This window comes from Tinamus guttatus, unplaced genomic scaffold, assembly GCF_059628265.1.
Source record: "Tinamus guttatus ecotype Peru unplaced genomic scaffold, ASM5962826v1 Tinamus_guttatus_pri_ptg000246l, whole genome shotgun sequence".
NCBI classification, from domain to species: Eukaryota; Metazoa; Chordata; class Aves; order Tinamiformes; family Tinamidae; genus Tinamus; species Tinamus guttatus.
Window position 1 is genome coordinate 6747477 of NW_028288780.1, and position 20980 is coordinate 6768456.

The window sequence follows — 20980 nt, forward strand, 5'->3', positions numbered from 1 at the left end:
GCCATGGGACACTGAGCTGGTGAATCTAGGCTTGCACCAGGCCTTGGGAGGGGAAGCAGGGTCTGACAAAGCATGGGAGGGCCAGGGATCAGAGACTGGAGTCAGCAGTGACTGATGGCTCTGACCTGGCTTGAGATGGGGCCAGGACCTTGTCTGAGGCCCTGGATGGCTGCTCAGGGGCATTGTGGTCCCCTGGGTTCCCTCAGGGCCCTGAGGATGTGCCTTGGCTAAAGCTCAGTCCTCTCCTGGACCACAGTGTCTGGTGTACATACACCCACATCATCCATCTGGGGCTGGGGAGAAGACACCTCTTGCTTTCTCTCCTGATTTATAAATAAAACACTGGTGGTGGTCAAAGCATTTCTTTAAGACCAACCTATACGGCTTGAGTTGCAAATTGTCCCTAGCCAATTCTTGCTCTTATTGAAACGCCTTGTGCCTTAGCATGAGCTCCCGTCTGTAGCGATGAGCTCACTTCAGCAGTTTGCTCTGTGCATGTGCAATGCAGTATCCTTCTTTCAGTGCTGCTTGCAAAGCATCTGATTCATTGCATCTATATTTATCACTGAATGAGGTCCAGTTATGCAAATACAAATAGCTTTTATCTTTTGTCTGATTATTTGTTCAAAAAGTATTGAATTAGTGTTGTAACGACGAATAATTTGTTACTAACAATATAGCCACCTCATGCTCTGTGTTGTAATTGCTAGTAGCAAAATTGAGCCCACATTTAGGGTAGCAGAGAGGAATCTGATGAGCTAATTAAGATGCAAAACCCTGCCCTCCTGCAAGAACAACTGTTGGGCTCTGTATCATGCTTTTATAGTTGTTCTGCTGCTGTCTGTTGGTGACAGATTTGGTGTAACTGCTTCATTAGCTCAGCCCTGCTCCCGGGAAGCGCCCTTGACAGCATGTCCAGCTGCGTGCCCAAGGTCAGCTCACAGCTTGGTGTTCTGATGGAGATGCTGTAGTCTCCTTACTCAACCAGTAACTGCTCAGTGGTTGTCAAGTGTCTCTGCTTTTAGCATGGGGATCCCAAGGGGGATTAGTGGCATTCCATGCTCAGTGGCCCATTGGCAAAAGATCCGTAAACAAGGTCCTTCTTGCTGCCGGTTGGTGCTGAGTGCCTGAAGCCTTAAGGTAGAGCTGTAGGCACAGACGAGGTGCTGGGTACCTAGCTGAGTCCTGGGTTTGCTGCATTGGTAATGCTTTGCTCATTTAATGTAACTTATGAAGCAGTCAGGAACTCCTCGGTGCTGTGTGTTGTCACTGCTCAGGGCATACCCTGATGCTTTACAGAAGATATGTTTTAAATGCTGTGCATTCTAGGCTGGCTTTTCCTATTGCTTCCTTTGATTTGTGTTCAGCCTTCGTGCCTGTAGCATGCAGGCAGTTAGAGAGGCACGACATCCTTGCTGCAGCATCCGCAAGAGGCTGATGTGAATTCCAATGCAAGTGACTCATCAGTCAGCGTAGTGCAGCTGAGACTCCTTTAATTTCCAGCTCCCTGTTCTGCAATAGTCAACACTCACTGACAGAAGGATTCCTGCGATATATTAAACGCTCTCATTGAAACACCGGCTCGCTGATAGCATGGCAGCTCCCTGCAGGTTCCCTACAGTGAATGTTGTTTCCCTCGCACTTCATAATTACTGTCTTGTTACATCATGCTTCTCAGAGAAGGTTTGCACAGATAATTAATTCTAGTGATAATAAAATCAAATTCTGCAGGTTTTATGTTCACACTTAGAACACACGGATTTGAACTAATCAAAGTTTCCTTCAGTATCATTTATAAGCAACTGCATAGCTGCATACATGACTCTTGGCAGTTATGCTGCATATAGGCATGGCACACAGTGCATTTTGTGGCAAATGTTTGTTTTTAATATATAATGCCAAGGAGTGTTATATTACAGAGTTCTGGTTCTTTGGAACAGCTGCTTTCAGAGGACATGGTGATGTAGCCTGCTTAGTTTCTTCTGAGAAGACTGATTTGCTTATTCCCTAGCACAGCCAGTGTAGTTGCAACTGCATGCTGACTTCTGGTGACAATTTATTAAGTGTTAACAAACCTCAAACCTTATTTTGCAGGAGGCCCAGAAGATCAATGGTGGTGGAGATACACAGGCAGATGGGGCCTGCAAGCCTACAGATGAAAAGGAGGAGAATGTGGCAGCAGAAGTGGGATGGATGACCTCTGTGAAGGATTGGGCAGGAGTCATGATATCTGCCCAGACGTTAACTGGCAGAGTTCTTGTGAGTTTTCTGTGATGTTTTTCTTTTTTTTTTTCTTTTTTTCCCCAGTCTATATTCTTATTTCAAACAGCATTTGTAGCAAGCACTGTTTTCCTGGCATTAGTGAAAGATATTTGCTTCATTTGTTGCATCAGCACCAAGCCAATCCATGCCTTTTTTTGTAAGTAAAATAACAGACTAATTCTTGCTGAAAAGAGTTAAGTAGAGACAGTAAGTAAGAAAAGCTCTCTCCTGCTCTAGTCCTAGGTGTGTTTTTTTTTTTTTTTTTTTTTCTCTCCAGACTAGTTCAATATACTTGCATCATAATTTTGAACTCTGCTCCAAACAGTGGGCATAGTAATTTCATATTTGTATTGTGGAGGTAAAACTACAGGTCTATTTTTCTGGAAGTAAAATTGTGCTAGCAAAAATGGAAACCAGTTTGAGACACACGCGCAGTGGTATATATGCAGATAGCGGTCAGAACCGCAAATGTGAGTTTGAATTGGATGTATAGTAAGATTTAGGAAACATCCCAAAGATGATATGTCTAAGTTCTCTGGAAAGCTTTACAGTTTTCAATTTACTTAATGCATTTTATAGCCTTGCCAAATCATACTGATATTTGAATTTTTTTTTGTGGAGCTCCTTGCTGTCAAAGGTATTTTCTTTTTGAGTAGTTGATTAGTTGGATTAGTTTTCCTGGTAGAATGCATGTGCTTATAAGATATCAGATGAAATTATTCAAATATTGTATCCAGCTGAAATCTGTATAATCCCAGTGAAACTCTTGAGCCAGGTTGGGTCAAAATGAAAACAAAATTTGTGTCCTTGATTGTTTCCTTTGGTTGAAAGATATTTTACTGTGCATCTGTTCTTGTCTGTAAGTGTTTTTTTTTGTGGGGGAGGTTTGGTTGGGGAGGAATAGTGCTTCTCATTAAGCTCTTTGCAGGTAAAGTTTGAAGTGGTTCAGTTGCTATCGTATTTTGCTTTGTTTAGTTTTACAGTAACACTGTTTTCATTATTTTTATTAAAAATACCTTCTGCCTTTTTGCTTGTTACACACTGACTTTTATCAATAGCTCGGGAACATATTCCAGTGTTGCTTTTAGCATTGCATATGTCCTCTATGTCAAGCTGGCATATTGATCATTTTATGAAATCCATGGCTTATTGATTTTTTTTTTTTCTCTTATGCTTTTCTGACATTTTCAACATTAAGATGACAACTCTTGGAGTCATAATTGCTCTTTTGATATATCTATCAAGAATAGAAGTTACCTAAAAGCTGGAATTTTATGCTACTATCTATCTAATCATAAATGACCCTGCGTTGTCTTTACTGAGGTAAATGCCAGCACAAATGCAAACAGAGAGTCAAGGCCAAAACCTAAAATACAGAACACATTTTACTTTTATTTTATTTTTTCTTTTTTTTTTCCCTTCTTGTTCCTATTTATTTATTTTTGTGCTTGTGGGGTAAAAACAGGCTTGTTATCTAGATTTTGGAAGGATTTTTTACATCCAGATCTTTCCTATTACAAGGCAAGACCGAGGATATGACTCTTATGCAGATTGATTTGTGTGTACAGAAAGATCCCTATAGAAGTGATTCTGAAAATTGGCAGAATTACCTGCACGGCACACAAGCTTATCACTGGTGCTCTAATGTAAACTCAGTATGATATGCACTGATTCTTGATTGCTGTTTTGGGAGAACAGAATAATTAGTACTTTCATTTTTTTCTAATGCATTACTCCCTCAAAGATGTCAAATAGATCAGTCTGTTCAGTAGGGAATGCCTGTTGTGTGTCATTTCCTAGTATATTACCGTGTCATTGCTTGAATATGTGACAGAAGACTTAAGGGAAAGGATGGTTTCCTAAATAAATAAAAATCATTTTAATATCTCCATTTGTGCCCATAGCTTTTGGTAATGTGATGTAGTTGTCGTCTCCTGCTCTTCAGGATGCTCCATACCATTTTCAAGAGAGAATACTTAAGTAACTATTTCCTTGGTTCTCTAGGAGTAATTTTCATTTTGCCAATGAGAGAATTCTCTCTCTCTTCCTGCAATGAGAGCAAGAAAAATGGGATATTCATTAAAATTTAAATTCTCAAATTATTAAAACATTTGACCATCACTTGTTTTGACGTTGTGTCAACTTACTGTCTCAGAGTATGTAAATTCAGCCTATATGTTAATGACAGCATGATAATATGAAAGTGCCATGTACATAGGATTGTGCTACTATTGCAGTTCAGTAGTTTGAATATTGTAGAGAGAGAAAACTGAAATATAACTAGTTGCTAATTTTTTAAAAAATAATTTAGGAGCTTAAGTCCCACTTTTGACCTTTCAGAAGTGGCTTATGCACAAAGTAATATTCACATTGTCCAATATCTGGATGAAGAGTGATTTCCAGAATGACTCAGGTCATCCTCCAGTTAGCATCCCCTTTTGTTGTCTTCTCTAGCAGCATAGAAAGATGGGCTGGTGACACACAGTGCATCAAGTCGTGTGGTCTGCACATCCTTTTCCTCATTCTTGAGGTTTTAAAACATGACTGAGACTGGATCTTTAGTCATGGCCTTTGAAAATGTGACTCACGCTCTTAAATAATGTAGATGTATAAAAGAATTTTACACATAGCTTAAAAATCTGCTCATATGAAGTTACATAAGCCCATGATTTTAACATGCCAATAGAACCCAAGCAGTGCTTTTTGCAGTTCATGTTGAGTGACATAATTATAAATTACCATAAATGGTAGAAATTGACCTGAAATCCGTTCAGGGAAACACTGATTTGTTTTGAAGTGCTATATAATGTTGTTCCATGGTAGCTGGTGGAAAAATAGAGTAAGAATTCCTGAGGTGGCTTTTTCAGAAAAGAATAGATGATGTTCATAATTAATCTAAATGATTAAAGGTGTTTATGAACTGATTTTTGCTTCCTGAAATTAATTCTTATTAATCATTTGAGTATGAGAAAAAATAGTTCCTTAATTGTGTAATTAAAGTGCATGATATAGAAGATAAACCTGAAAGTGTTACCGCAGTTCAGTCTTGGATCTGGTTGTATGTGAACACTCCTTTTTTAATAAGAAGAAAAAAGAAAAGGCAGTAAGGAAAGCTGAGGTAATAGTGTGAAACACTACATCGTAAAGGTGTCAGCACATCATGTTGGTATGTTTTAATAATCGGTGAAAGCAGGCACAAGCCTGCAATTTTTTTTTTTTTTTTTTTTTAACTGAAGTAAATATTGTTCAACTGTACCTTCAGATACAGCTTGTTCAGGTGAGGAAGATGAGGAGACTATTTTATGGACTGTTGGATTTTTTTTAACCAAGTTATTTGTCATCTCCTACTGATTAGCTGACCCTCCTTATTCTAGGCTTTGTATCAACACAATATGTTGATCTCCATGTCATATACTGTATTGTTATAATATTTATGCCACATTTAATGGCATTTACCTGAATATCTTTCAAACTGTTTCCATAAGTCAATACAAACTCACCAGATTCATCAAGATGTCAGTGTCTCGCTATGTCTTCACTTGAGTTGCTCTCCACTTCTCAAAGGCAATATTACTGTTCTTATCTGCACTAGTTTTCATTTGTGTGTAGAGGATGAAGTTACTTGTTGTATAGTGGGAGCTAGATACTGTTTTCAGTTTGAAAAATTAGAAATTACTTGTTGGTATCCAGTAGCTCCCTTTACCTGTGGCTTTGTATTAAAAGAAATGGTGCCTCTGTTATAGTTGGGCAGATAGCCCTTAACATTTTTCTGACTTACTAGTCAGATCCACAGTTGTTACATACGTATTTTTTAAACTGAATATTTCAGCTCTTGGTAGATATTTAAGATGAAGGAGGGGACTTGGATCCTTTTAAAATTAAGGAAAGAGCATGCAATAAGGTACAGTTCCTTAGCTGTCAAAACAATTCAGCAGTGTAGAAATTATTTGGGGGTCTTTCCCTTTTTCCAACAGCAGTAACATTTCTCTCATTATGTTTATGAGAACAGATGCTTAAAGGAGAATGCAGCATCCCTGACAGATACGAATTTGGAGAGGGCATGTATCTTTGATGTGCACACAGTTTTTTGACAGCGTTCTTGATAATGTCAGGTGTTTTATGAGGCTTGCAAACCAGTGAGAGAATCCTTGAGCACTAAGTAGCTTCTCAAAACATGAAAATGAATATTTACAAGTTTATTTAGGGTAAACAAAGCTCTCATGAATTTTTGGTCTCTCTTGCCTTTCACTGTAGGACCCTGTTATCCTGGAGGCCTCTTGCAACCCATCTTGTTCTGAATTAACATATAATCTTTTGCAGAGCATCTTTAATATTCTTGTGATGCAGTTGATCTGACTAGGGAGGACTTAGTTTAGAACAAAAGGTATTAATTAGTCTGACAATAGAAATCAAGTCTTCTGTTTCATTTAGACCATTTCATACTTATCCTGTGCTCATATTTTGCAAATGTGAAGCTGACATTAGCTTTAACAGTGGAGAATGTAGATTCTTGGATAACAGGAGCTATATGTTGCAGCCTGTCTCATGGTGGAATGATTGTGTCCTCAGTGTGCTTGTGTGTGTGTTTGTTTTCTATGTTTGTTGAATCAAGATCTAGACCAAGACTCATTTTCATAGAAATTAAAACAATTCCTATAAGTTAAAGCAAGTCTGAAGTTTGGATTCTATAACACTATGTCTGCATAAAATCTTCTCTTTTCCCACTTTGGTCAAAGGAGATGTCATTAGTACTTAAGGCCAGTGTCTCCTCAGGTTAGGGCATTTGTATGAAGATGGTAACATATATAAGTTTCTGAAAACATCTTTCAGCAACTGTACAGACACATTCATATCAATTGTTCATAGATTATAAACTGCTCACAAATGTTGCGACTTTACTATCTGTAAGGAGCAGTTTGGATTGTGCTGCTTTCTACATTAAAAAAAAAAAGTGTTTCTCTGTTTAGAGAGTTTTCTATGTTTTCACTTTTTCATAGTCCTTGATGCCACATGAAGGAGTCAGAGATGTGTTCTAGATTACTTTAATCTCCTGTGACAATGATGTGGGCTATTTCCCAGGTTTCCATAGGAATAGGAACAATGCTGCTCCATTTGAGTTCAGCCGATACTGAATGATAATGGCACCGAGTAGGAAGTGTTGAGTAAGTCTTGCTGGTTTCCATGGTAACTGCAGCTAGTTTAAGTTATGCATTTTACTTTTCGGAATATTTATTTATTATTGCTGGGACTAAAGATGGTTTTGCAGGTTTCCATTTTGAACTGAAGTATTCACTCATAACCTCATTTCTGTGGAAAATATTTTTTTTTACTAGCTGCAGCATTTCTAGTCATTAGACCTTTAAATAGATGTTTCTTGTTTATTTTGAAATTGTCAAAACTTTATTGGATCTTCCAGAAAATTTTATCTTCTTAAAGATACAATATATTAGCTGTGAAATTGCTGCTCTAGACTATGCTGCAGCTTTATTTTCTATTAAATTTTCACAAAGTGTATTGATAATCAAACATAAGTAGTCTTTCCCTTCCTCATTTCCCCTTGCGGAGAACAGTTAGGTGAGGAGGAGGTAGCACAGGCTGAAAATCAAATCAAGAAAAGAATAAACAGTGCTTCATAACAAAATCTTATCTACTGTACTAAGAGTTGGACTTAACTGGACTTAACTTTCACATTGTTAATTTAAAAAATGAAAGTCTAGAACTAAAAGATTAAGCGTATGTTTACATTGCTGATAAAATTCATAAATATTTATCATGCTTAAAATCAGACTAACTTTAGTATAAAAAAAAAAAAAAAAAAAACCCTCTTTGAAAGCCAGATAGGGCTTCCTAATCTACTGTTTCTGTGGTGTTTTTGGCAGCTTATAGTTGCCACTGTGGGAGTTACCTCAAGTGAATTTATCTTCAGGACCTTTGTGCTGTACTGCAGTGCCTTCTGTGACCTCTAGATTATTGTGCTGTTCCTGTTGAATTTGTTAGGATATTATTATAAAGTGGGTAGCTTTTCCCCACAGCTGTAATAAATATACTATGATGACATGTTTGATATCTACCATATGTTTTTAATTTAATATGGGTACTGGTGACTTCCTCACACTAAAATGAGCACCAGCAAACAGACAAAGATTATGTTGTGTTAAATTCTGAATGTTATCCAAAGCTAAGTAAAGGTAGCAAGAATGATTCTGGGGGGAAGTTGCCATGAACACAAGGTTTGTGTGCAAACCCTTAAAATGAAACTGGCTCAGGGAAATAATTCTATAGTGGAGGGTAGACTTCTGTTATATGTTTATTTTTGAAAAATATTTGAAAGGTGATATCACTGTATTAATGTCCAGTATGAGTTTTTTTTTTTTTTTTAAAAAGGTCTTGCTACTTTTTTTCTTAAATTCAGCTTAAAATATAATGCAGCTAAAAGTAATGTGCATAAGTTCAGAAGCATTAGTAATGATAGAGGGAGTCTTGCATCCTCATATGACTGCATTGCAGAGGAGATTAACCTTCTAGCCTGTATCTAGCCTGTGCCACTGACAACAGTCAGATGTTGAACAGATGATATGGACACAATTCTTGCAAATGAAAGGGTTTACGAAGCTCACCAGAGGAGACAGATGGATTTCCCTTAGTGTATCTACAGCCTTGTCATGAAAGGACTCCTCTGTTGGTGCAGTTAATTAATATTATTTGTTTTATCTTTGTTTAATATATTTAACAAAATACTGCTTGTATTCAAAATAAAGCACTGATGTGATAGTGAAAGCTTTTAAAGATAATTTTATTTTGGTTTTTATGCAGCACTACCATCAGTGATCTGTTTTGAGCTGTGGAGTAAATTGAACTCTTAAACTTTTTGAGTAAAGAATTCTGTGTTTCACTGTTAAGCAAAAAAACAACTTATTTCTATGCAAAATGTTGTCTAAAAAATTAGTTTCTTTTGTCTCTTAAACATGCAGTGATTTCTTCAAAATGGTTCAAGGAGCCTATTTTGACATGTACTTTGGTGGCTGAATCAGATTTACTGGGAATTGCTTCTTAGAGGTATTTTGTCTGTCAATATTCAAATTACCAGATTGGAACTACTGTTTCTGAGATGATAACAGTCAGTAAATATTAAAATATGGCTACTCTTACCTTTTTTTTTGTAGCTATAAAAGGTACTGAAGAGAGGAATGCCTGTTGTAATGGTTTGCTTTGAGTAATTAAAATGCATACTACTGTCATACAGGACTCTTGAGCTTAAATCAAAACCACTCACTGATGGCTGGGAGGAGTGACTGACATGCTCCCTGGATCAAGTGGCCTTGCCCTGTTGTTTAATATAGCTGGGAGAAAATGGGTGGAAAGATCATTTCTGCTGTGGAAATTCCTGCCTCCTAGTGAGGAGGAGCTACAGAATCATTGACTACTTACAGCTGTGGGAAAAGGGTCACAAAATTAACTTACCTGAGTCAGGGTGGCTACAGCATTAATGGTTTCACACTGTTTTATTGAAAAACTAACAAGTTTGGGTATCATGAAGCATCATTCTGTGTTTGTGTGTTCCTCATGTGATGTTCTGATGCAGAAAGGAAAACATTATCTATTAAGTCTTTCCTTCTAGTCTGACCCTCTAAAATTACTCCAAGCACAATGTAATTCTTGCTGCTTAGAATGATGAAATCATTAGGAAATAAGGTGAAACATTGAACTTGATTCTGCCTTGCTTGAAGATATTCTTTAGTACAATGCAAACTAAGGCATGTTTTGTCAGATGCTGTAGTCCTCTCATTTTAAAAACACATGGGACTCCCATATGGCATAAAAATCATACTTGTCAGGGTGAAATCTTGAGAACATTGCTTCTATAAAGATGAGTATATGTAGTGAACTTTCTCACTGATATGATATACAAAGTGTGATACTGTCATGTGCTTGCTGCATAGGATAGGGGAATGCTAAGATTTTGCTTAGAAAATAGTGCACAAGTGCATTCAGAGGTAGGGAGTATACCTGGAGAATATATAGTTGTGTAATAGTTACAGGCGAGAGTATATTATTGACATTGAAATTGTCAGTACAAAAAATTTGCAACATCTTTGAAATCTATGTAATTGTCATTTGCCCTTGTTTAGTCTGTAGAAAAGTCCAGCCTTGTTACTTTGACTGCTTTGTTGTTGGTTTTTGAAAACAAAACTGATCTATTTCTTATAAGGTTTTATCTTATGTAGAATTTTTTAAAATGGAAGAAGGTCTTAAGCTTTTATTTCTAACAGCATTACAGATGCTGCAAAAACAAAGCTGCATTAATTAGAAAAGTTGTATGTGTAGAAGAAAAGCCTGGTTAGGAAAGAGAGTGTTAAAGTGTTTTTTTTTTTTTTTTTTTTTCCTACCAGTTTCAGATTAGTTGGAATTTTACAGACAGTCTGTTACTCAGTGATGGGAGGAAGAATGGTCAGAGCTGGGAGTTGCTTGCCTTCAACTTCAAGCTGCTCATTTTTGATCAAAGTTGACCCACAAGGAGAGGTGTGAGGGCAGTGGTGGCTCAGGGTGTTCTGGGTGTCATTTGATTGTCCAGGCAGTGTTGCTGCCATCGGTGCTGCCTCTCTCAGTGCAGCAACTGTGCATGTGTAAACAGAGCCTGGCACCATCAGTTGTGTTGCTATAGCTAGATAAGTCATTTAATTCCACTTTCTTCTTTAAGCAATGTAAGCAAAAAGAACTGTTGCATTCTCCTGCTCCATGAAAGCCTGGTATGGTATTACCTGGAAATCCAGCACAGGTGCAAAAATTCAGCAGTATTTCCCCCATCCCACCCCTCTTTCTCATGATAACAGCTTAGTGGCCCTTTCCTCCTATCCTCCCCTCCAGCTTCTGAAGCTTCCATTCTCTTTTTAAGACTGACATGCAAATTGGAACGTTAAAGGTTTACGTGTTATTCTAACATATGGGAAAGCTGTAGATTCTTTTCTATGGGACAATAAATAATTGTTGTGTTTTTTGTCTGTGACTTACTCTTCAGAATGTGTTTGGTTCTTCTCATGGCAAACATTACATACTTGTTTTGAGTGAGTTATAGGTTGGTTTGCAATTTGTTATAGTAAGCTGTGAAAAGTAACTAAGAAAGCCAACATTTAGTATGTTTACATTTGCTGTTTAGACTTTGTAAGAGCAATGGAAAATTTTTAGGGTCTCTAAACTGGAAAATGTTGTTAACCACTGACTTAATTCTATTGGAGAAGTTGGTTGGGTAGAAAGCAATCCATTCTTTTAAGTATCATCTAGAAGACACAAAAATAGCTAGTGCAGTCTGTAATGATAGCACATAATTTCCTTTGCACTTTGTGTCACCCTGCAAAAATAACGTGAGCAGTGTGATTCAGGACTGGAAGTTTGGCATGGTTTCTGCTCTCGGCTGAGCAGTAATTTGGGTGATTTTGAGCATGAAACTAAACTTGCCGTTCTCTCTTCACTCCTTTGCAAGCTGGAATGAAAGATAATTACCCATGCTTATAGAAAGCATTGAAATAATGGAATGAACTTTTTTTAGTACTAAATGTTTCAGTTATTTTCTATGCATGTTTTTGGGTACCAAATGTATTTCCTCCCACATAGTGCCCATGTAATATTATGAAATATGTGCTATATGAATTTATACATATACAAATTATTTTAATTTTCATGTCTTATAATTAAAGATAGTGTATTCATGTATTGGAATGTTTCTTCCCCTTACAGGCTCTTTTTCCTATTGTTTTTGTTCTGCACTTCTGCTTTTTATCTATTCTGGGCCTGATACATGCAGACAGATAAACAATCTGAAATTTTCTTTGCCATTCAGTCCATTAGACTCGTTATGCATTCCCTTGCGCGAAGAGCCTTGGGCATCAACACTAGTTGCTCATGGTCTCTTTATAGCTGATGACTTTTGATATGAAAGACCTATTTTTTAATGATGTTCTGTTCTGTATCCAAACACACCGTTTTACTTCTACAAATGAAAAATCTGACTACATAAGATCTTTTTTTTTCTTTTTTTTCTTCTTTTTTTCTTAAGAGAATGTTTCTTGGGATTAAAAAAAATTAAATCTGGCCTGATAATTTTCAACCAGTAAGAAGAGAAGAGGGGGAAAAAAAAAAAAAAAAAACAGTCATGTGAGTTGATTCACTGATGGAAATCATAAAAGCAAGAGAAGGGGAAGTCTGAAAACTCCTGTGCTGCAAATTAGGCTTTGGATTAAGAGAGACTTTATGTAGTATGGCTGAGAAGACTGATATGAAATATATGCACTTACAAGGGAATTTTCTCTATTTTAAGTCTTTCAAATGAATTTTCTGTTTTTTCATATATTTCTAGCTCCAAAGTAAATCTTTAATTTGAATGCATTTTCAGAATTGTCATGCTCCTCATAAATAAGTTCATTTCTCACTGTTAGGTTTCATTTACAGATGGAGCGAGTGTGTAGGAAACCTCTTTCTGATTCAACACATTTTGCTTTAGATAAGGTTTAGTATTACAGCAAAATCTGACTAGGTGTAAATGTTGGCATTTAGGTTGTTGCCAGAAAAGCTTTATTTAGTTGATTAAATATCTTTATACGTAATATATACTCTTGAAAACATACACTGTAGTGAGTACCAAGTGCGTTCACTGCAAATTAGCTATCACAATTTGATATAGTGTACATGGTTAGAACATCAGGAAATGCACGCTTTTTTAAATGGACAGTACAAGTATGAAGCTGTGTGCTACACCCACTTGAAGAGAAATATAATATCGTACATTAGAAACACATATAGAGGATTTGGATAATTCATATCTTTATTATGCTGCAATGTGCTCAGGTTTCTGTTAGGCAAACATTCTTTTAAAGCTATTCTAAAAAAGCACTATAGTCCAAGTCAAGAACTTCATCTGGCCACTAGAAAGTTTAGGTAATGTGTTTTGGTTGGTTTATTTAACTTTTGGTATATTTATTTAACTTTTGGTGTATTTTGGTTGGTTTATTTAACTTTTCTTTGCTCATTTGATATGAGAGAACATTTTAACCCCTAGACTTGTTACACATTTCAGGAGCATTGTTTATTGCTTTGTGATCTTAATGTAATGTCATTACCTCCAAGAAATGCTATCAATTTCATCACCAGCACAAAAACCACAGCAGGAATGCAGATTTGTGTTGTTGATGAATCCACATGTGCATTTGTTATGCTAACAAAACTTGGAGAATATTTGGTGATTAAACCAAGTGGTTTTTCAAACTTTCCTGCTGGTAATATACTACAATAGAATGTATTCATGCTATCTTCTATTCCAAAAGAAAATGAAAGTGAAAAGCTTGTAAAAATGTACATGGCAATCACTTCTATTTTTTTTGTTTGTTTTAGTGATCACTGTGAAATAAACATCATTACTGATTTTGTTTGTTGGATTTGTATTTCAAGAATCCCAAGCTTTCTTCAGGAAACAGCAGCTGCCTTTATGAACATTAAATATACAATTGCCATGAAAATATTGTTCACAAACAATCCTGATAGGATTGTCCTGCTGTTTTCTGTCTGTTTTACAGGAGCTCCTGAGGTGGCTGCTGATGGTAACACATTTCTCTGGCTGTTCACACTATCATCTTAATGACTCTTTTGACCAACTTGCCTGAAGTATGGCATGTTCTCCTGTTCTTTGGGTGTTAGAAAATTAAACACAAAGTCTAGGATTTTTCAGGTGTCCTAACTTGACAGCATATTCTGCCTGTTATATTGAAGGTGTTAGATGGGAAGCTTCCCATGGTCAGATGGGGGATTTGATTTCAGATGAGAAACTGTGAGTGTGCCTGTGTCAGATTTAATACTTTATTTTCATTGTAAGATTGGTCTTTTAACCTACTTGATCTTAAGTTTATAATGCATAATAAGAGTAAGCTAGCAACAGAGATTGATTTAAATACTATTTCATAGAAGCATGCTTGCTCCAGGCTTTGGCAGAAAAGATGTTTACTTGCAAAGAAAACTTTCTGTAGGATACTAGTCCTTTAAAGAGGATAAGCAGAATCTCCTCTGAACGCAAGATTTTAAGAAGCAGGAGCTGAAGAGTCTCAACTTTATTGTTTCTAAGCTTTCAGTAGGAGCGGTGGAATCTGACTGAGGAGGAAGCCTATGGGTGTAAAGACTGACAGGCTCTATGCGAGAGCTCTGAAAGGCAGTGGTAGCCTCACATATCCTATTAATTTGGGAGATTTGCTCATTTAAAATCAATTGCAGTCTCTTGTGCTTCACCCTTGATTAAACAAAAAAAAAAATGCACTTTGAGAAACTATGACTATTTGCTCTCCTCTTTTGCACTTTCAGAAAGCTGTGTACAGCTCATTTATTTCTTAATGTACTCAATTTTCTACAATTTGTTTCTTGTAAATGATACAAAGTCTTTAAGTTTCTGTAATAGAATAGAAAATATGTGCCAGAATTCTGACTTGGACATTAAAAGAAGTGATAACAAAGGTAGAATGTGCTTTCAGACCCTCTTTCATAGATTTTTAGATATTGCTTAGATATGCTCTAGGCATGTGAGAAGTTGGAGGTGATGTGGTTTAATGCTGCATAAAAATGAATTCACAATGAATAATTCTGTCTTTTAAAACTCTTCTTGACATAAGTATATTACTCTTAAAGAAAATGCTTGTTTTCTTTGTATAGTTAGTGTGGAGGATGTAAAATATGCAACTCTCACTTGGCAAACCTAGTTTGTACATAAATGTGAATTAGTAGTAGTTTTGATCTTCCATCTAGTAGTAGCAGCAAATAATTATTGGCTGCTTATTTTCTCCATTTTGATGACCTTTACTTTCTCAAAAAAAAAAAAAAAAAAAAAGAAAATAGAAGTACTCTCTTTCTGAGTATAATTCAAAAACCTGGTGTTTGCATCTTTTATTTTTCACTAATGTGATTTTTCTACTTAACAAAATACTTAACAAAAATAATTAAAAATATTTAAACTTTTTCTTTTTTTCTTGCCTTTTTTTAAGGAAAGGAGAGAAGAAACATGCTTTTGCTGTATGTATGCAGCTTTCTGTAGTATTTATTAAGAGAACCAGAGGAGCTCTCTAGTATTACCTGATTGTAACAGTAATGACAAACCCCCTTTTCCTTGTCTTAGATGAATAGTATTTGAGGAAATGCTCAAGAATGTCAAAAATACCTTTAGCCTTCATATTACACTGATACTTTAACAGTAAACTTTTCTCTTTTTTACAGTAAAAACAGTGGGCTGTATGGCCTGGTTCTCTTGCACTGTGTTAAATTTCATCTCTTGATGGAATATCCTTGAGAAAATAAGGCATGGGTTATTCTTGCCTTAAGATACTTTTGAAGGTCAGTTCTCTTGAATTTTATCTTAGCTATAGGCATCCAGGTAAAAATTGCAGAGCCTTATCTGCTAATATTTTATATCAAGATAACTATCTCTTTAATCTTTTCTTTTAGAAGTAAATAAAACCATAAACCAGGTGTGAAAAAACAAGCTTTTTTCTGGTATTTACATAAGTATCTAGCCAATTTACAGTCATATTAATAAGGTAAATTCTAAAGGAAGAAAATAATTTAAAAAAAAAAATTGGTAGTGCATTGAAAGTTTCCTCAGGTTTCCCAGATATATCCACATAGGAACGATCAACATAAAAGCCAATACAGCAGGTTGATTTAGAGAAGGGCGAGGAGCAGGTCTTCATAACTCCACTGTCTGCTGTACAGTATCTCACTACTAGATGTGCCAAGTAAGGTGGAGTTAACAACATCTTTTCTTTCTTTGTCAACAGAAGACAAATCCAAGCAGATATATAACCACAGACAAAATAAGGTAACCGTGTAGGTTTATATCACCTTTAATGTCTAGCTTTTTAGGAAAGGTGATACTCAATGTCATACCACAGTTTGGTTTTCATGGATATACTTCATTTTTATTCACCTACAAAATATACAAAAGCACTAACTTCTGGGTTTTGGAAAATATAAGTAAGTGTATTATGGCTGTATTGTAAGAGAGGCGCAAATTAGTGCTACTCTTGGCAGACAATTTAGGGAGGTGGATCACAAAATGCCAGAGAATTTTGTAGAGAATAATTCAATTTTCAAGCAAGCAGTGCTTCTCTGTTTATGAATAATGAGCTGGGAGGATGGTGTTGATTCTCATTTAAAAAATGATATTTCACAACAAGGAGGTGCTTTTGGAATGGCTTATTAATTTACTACTTGAATATAAGTTTTCTGTTGCAAATCTTGTGGGAGTTGACCTAGGTCACTAAGAAAGGTTAACTTCTTGTTCTTAGCTCTTACTCTTTCATATGTTTCTTTATTTCTGCAATGAGTAACTGTAAATTGGCCTGAATAAATTAATATTCTATAAGTAATAAACAAAGATGGATTTTTAGTCTCACAATTTAAAATACAAAATTGCTAGCTTGGTAACAGACTGCCTCCTTTGAGAACTGCTAGAAAATTGCTAATTTCATATGAAGTAATGCTCTTTTACTGCTGGACTCAGTATGTCTATTGCTTTCTTGATAATATTTTACCAGAATTCAGATGTGCAGATGCTGTTGAATTGCTGCTTAATAAAGTTGAGGCCAAATGAAGTTGTAACATGGAGTTGAATGTTTAGAGATTTTATGTTACTCAAAGTATTTTTATTTTGAATAATACTTTTAATATAACCATTTCTGAAATGAAATCTTATAATATTTCACTGAATAGATATATCTGCCAGAGATGAAAGGACTTGCTTGAGTGGGAGGCATATTTTTGTTTTATTTAATTATAAGTTGGAGAATTAACATTGTTTTAGGTTCCCCCCAGCCCCGCAGTCCTGAAGTCCCCTTTATTTCATTAGGTTAAGCAGTATTCTGGAAAAGGTCACATGTTGTGTAAGGAAAACATGATATTAATGTCAATATTTTATTTTAAAATCAATAGTTCTGGTAACACATTAATTAAGGTAGTAAATTGTAAAACATTTCTTTTGAGATGTATTTTGAAATAGTAACATAAAAAGACTATCAATCCACTGTTAATATTATGAAATATCTTGACAGCATAATGATTTGAATTAACTGTGGATTGGAAATTTCACTTCCCTTGATGTAAAACGCCATGGAACAGAAGTGGAATAACTTAATGTTCTGACAGATATATAACGCTTCAGCTATGTGTACCAAAGGCACAGCCTGGCAGATTGCTTGGAGATGGAGCCCTCAGTATTTGACTTTTCAAAACTACAGCCATTTATGGAACACAGCAATCCAGCCTGGCTCGTTCCGTTGGGTGATGACCATGGAGCAGTGAGCCATCGCCTTGGGATCAGTGACTTCGTTATTCGGCCCAGACAGTTAATGTTGAAAACACCGGGGATGGTGGAAAAGTAAACTGTTCTCACACAAGTGAGGTGAGATGAATCATCCATTTTGCAAGAATGAAAACATTGGATTCTGAAATTGGCATTTAAATTAGCTTTTTTCCTTTTTATTAATGGCAGAAGGTCTGGCATGATTTTTCACAACAGGAGGTACTTCATATCCAACCTGGTCAACTTTTGTGTGTGCTGGGGTGTGTGGGTTTTTTTTTTTTTTTTCTCCTTCTCCCCCCTAGTGCAGTAGTTGAGATTGTGCAGCCATCAAGAGTATGGTGGCTAAAGTGTCTGCTCCCACTTGTGTCCATATAAGCTGCTTTTTATGAGCAAGCTACACTGCCATAGGCCACCAAAAAACCTCTGTAGTGTAGGCAACTTCTCACATTTATCCATTCCTACCTACAATTTTTTGCTGTTTTCAGACTCAAACCTTAAAGTTTTGTTACCAAATAAAATCAGAGGTATGAAGGGCTCAACTGCAAACTTCAGTCAAGTGACTTCTGAGATTCTGGTGTAACTGGGAGGTAGGACAACTGTAGTGGACCTCAGCAGGCTGCCATGTCTCCCTGTCCAAATTTGGGCTAAAGGCTGGGTTTTATCCACTTTATTCCCAACATTTGGGTAGTCAGTTGTACCCCCATTGTGGACTTGCGTATCTTGGGGACCATTTGCTTTTTTCAGCATTTTTATAGGTGTAGAAATTCAACTGATTTCTGAGGTTTCTGATTTAGAACCCTTCTTCCTTCCTTTTCTATTTCACTTCTTAAAGACAAGTAAAATTTTTGTTCCAGATTTTGAGCACTTTATCCATATCCTTCATTAATTTTTAGACCTTCTAGTTATTTTTTTCGTAAAACAACAACTATTTTTCCTTAGGTTGCTTTCACTTCTCCCAGCTGTTCTGAAAATACCCAGTTTATTTGGACATTCTCCAGCATATTTTTTCCCCAGTGCCAATCTGGGCACTTAAAGCTGCTACAGTGATATCAACTGACATCACATAGGAGTTGCCTTGAACTTCCTCTTATGAAAATCAGGAAAATGAGTAATATTTCCAGCTTGGTGTTTCCCTGATGACAGTAGCTAAGAGCAGAGTGGTTAATTATATAACTTCTGGGTATTAGCATAATAATCTTGATAAGTGTTATTAATAAATGATTGAAGCAAACTTAGTGTTGCATATAAATAATATACTTGTTTAGTAAGTGTTTTAAATACTTGTCAGTATGACTTTGAAATGTAGTAAATCCAGAGTTATCTGAAAGGTTCTTTGCATGTATCATTTCAGAATGAATTTTGTGCTGTCTCATGAAAAACGAAACAAAAAAACAAAAACCGTAATGCTAAGAGGGGCAGCAATGCTGTACAGTGAGTTTGAGTGGGATGATGGGGAGAATGAGATTTTTATAACATATAATTTGCAGTACTCTGTAGCTTGATTTTTGTTCCCCTAGTTTTCATTGTGGTGACAGAGCAGAACTTTTCCTCTCGCATGTGTGATGTTCACCCAATTAGCTTTTAGAGCTGCAAAGTTCTCTATCGCGTGCATAATCTTTGAGAACGTACGGACGCTCCTGCACCAGGCTCTGCACTTAAAGGGAAATGTGAGCTTTTAGAGCAGATGGCGCAATCTGATTTTGCTGTGGAAAGAGATGTTCTTGTGACAAAACTGTGGGTGTTTTTTTGTTTGTTTGTCTGCTTCTAACAGAAAAAAAAACGACAGAAAAATTTAAGTGAGATACTCATTACTTGAGTGGTTTACATGGTATTCTTTGAAGAAGGAAAATATCATTTCACGGCTTCTGCTGTCAGTAAGACTGAGTCAAGGGCGATCTAGGGTTGTTTCCTCTCCTGAATCAATAAAGAAAAAGGAGATTTTGGGACATTTCAGTGGACCTCTTGTGATTGAATATAATGACAGAAATATGAGTATTGGAATTTACTTATTTCAATAATGATTTGTAACAGTTGATTCCTGATAGTATTTATTTTCTGTAAACACATCTGAAATTAAAATTCCCCATTAGATATAAAATAATATATAAAGGTGTCTAGTCATTTAAATATTTGATGTGGTGATGAGTATTTTCTGAAAACTGTGGCAAGTCACAATTTAATCCTTCCCTTGGAAGGAATCCTGGCCTTCTCGGATAAGTTTCCTGATAGTTGAATGATTTTCTAAGTAAATTTCTGCAATTAGTTCTTTTTTTCTTTCTGTAGAGGAAGTCTTTGTACTCATTTCATTGTTAAACAAAACAATCTATCTCTGCAGTCTGGTGGTTTGCGCTGTAGCAGAACTCTGTTACTCAGATATATAATCCTTAATTTGTCTCTTGACATGGCTTTGACCTCATTCAAGTTTCCAGTTTGTTGGCATTTATTGCAGAAGGATTGTATTTTATCCTCATGTGTGAGAATTTAAATCTGTTGAAGAAATGTCAAGTGACTTATTCCATAAAAAGGTTTTTTTTACTTCTCTTGTACCGTTGGCATCCTGTTAGACAAATACAAACTTTATACGAAATGTAATGCACATCTAGGCAAAAAAAAAAGCCACATGTGCACACACCCCTCAAAATACAGGAACAAAAAAGAAAGAATAAAAGACAAAATGTTTAGGACGTTTAGCTTATCCACCTGCCTGTTCTATAGCCAGTATGGGTAGTTAATGGTAGCACCAATCTGTGCTATCAAATCAAAGCTATTTGTGTACTGTATGAAGTGACTAGTTACTGGTTTTTAGAGTCTTGTTCAAATTGCCCATTTCATCAAACTCCTACATTTTTCTGTGGAGAAAATTCTATAGTTTAATAGATTAGAGAAGAGCGATGGGTTTGCAATGCACAGATTGTTTTGTGGGTTATTGATCTGTTTGCTAAGAAATCAGCTAGTAATATGTTGACTTTAGTGGGAGGGCCAAGTCAAGCACATCTTTGCTGCCAATACCTTCATTTGTGGCAGTCATCGAGAGAGGTGCTTCAAAGTAGCTGTCCACCTGTATAGAGAGATAATACAAAGTGATTATTTCTCAGATGTTGAATAACAGTGCCTTAGTGTAATCCATTAAAAACAGAAAAACTTGCTAATGCATAAATATTTTTCAGTGACTAAAAAAATTCAGTGAAGAATATATTCAACTGATAAAATAGCTTGTCTGCAAATAATGTGTTTTATATTCTTTAATAACAAGACATTCAAAAGGATCGCTTTTCACAATAATAAGTAATTATATTTAGCGGTTTACTAATCCTAACCTTTGAGTTGTCCTAAACTTAAGATATTCTTAATCAGGAAATCCTGTCTGCTTACCCTGAGGTTTACCTGATTTAA

The 20980-nt window shown here is 36.0% G+C and overlaps 1 protein-coding gene across 17 annotated transcripts in view; it reads left to right on the forward strand.

The window, feature by feature from the left end:
• Positions 1-20980, forward strand: part of KCNMA1 (potassium calcium-activated channel subfamily M alpha 1) — a 432171-nt gene that overhangs the window by 106643 nt on the left and 304548 nt on the right. For all 17 annotated transcript variants that reach the window (XM_088526419.1, XM_088526403.1, XM_088526411.1 and 14 more), the window contains exon 2: positions 2095-2259. In XM_088526419.1, coding sequence (XP_088382545.1) covers positions 2095-2259 — 165 coding nt within the window. The remainder of the gene's footprint in view (positions 1-2094; positions 2260-20980) is intronic.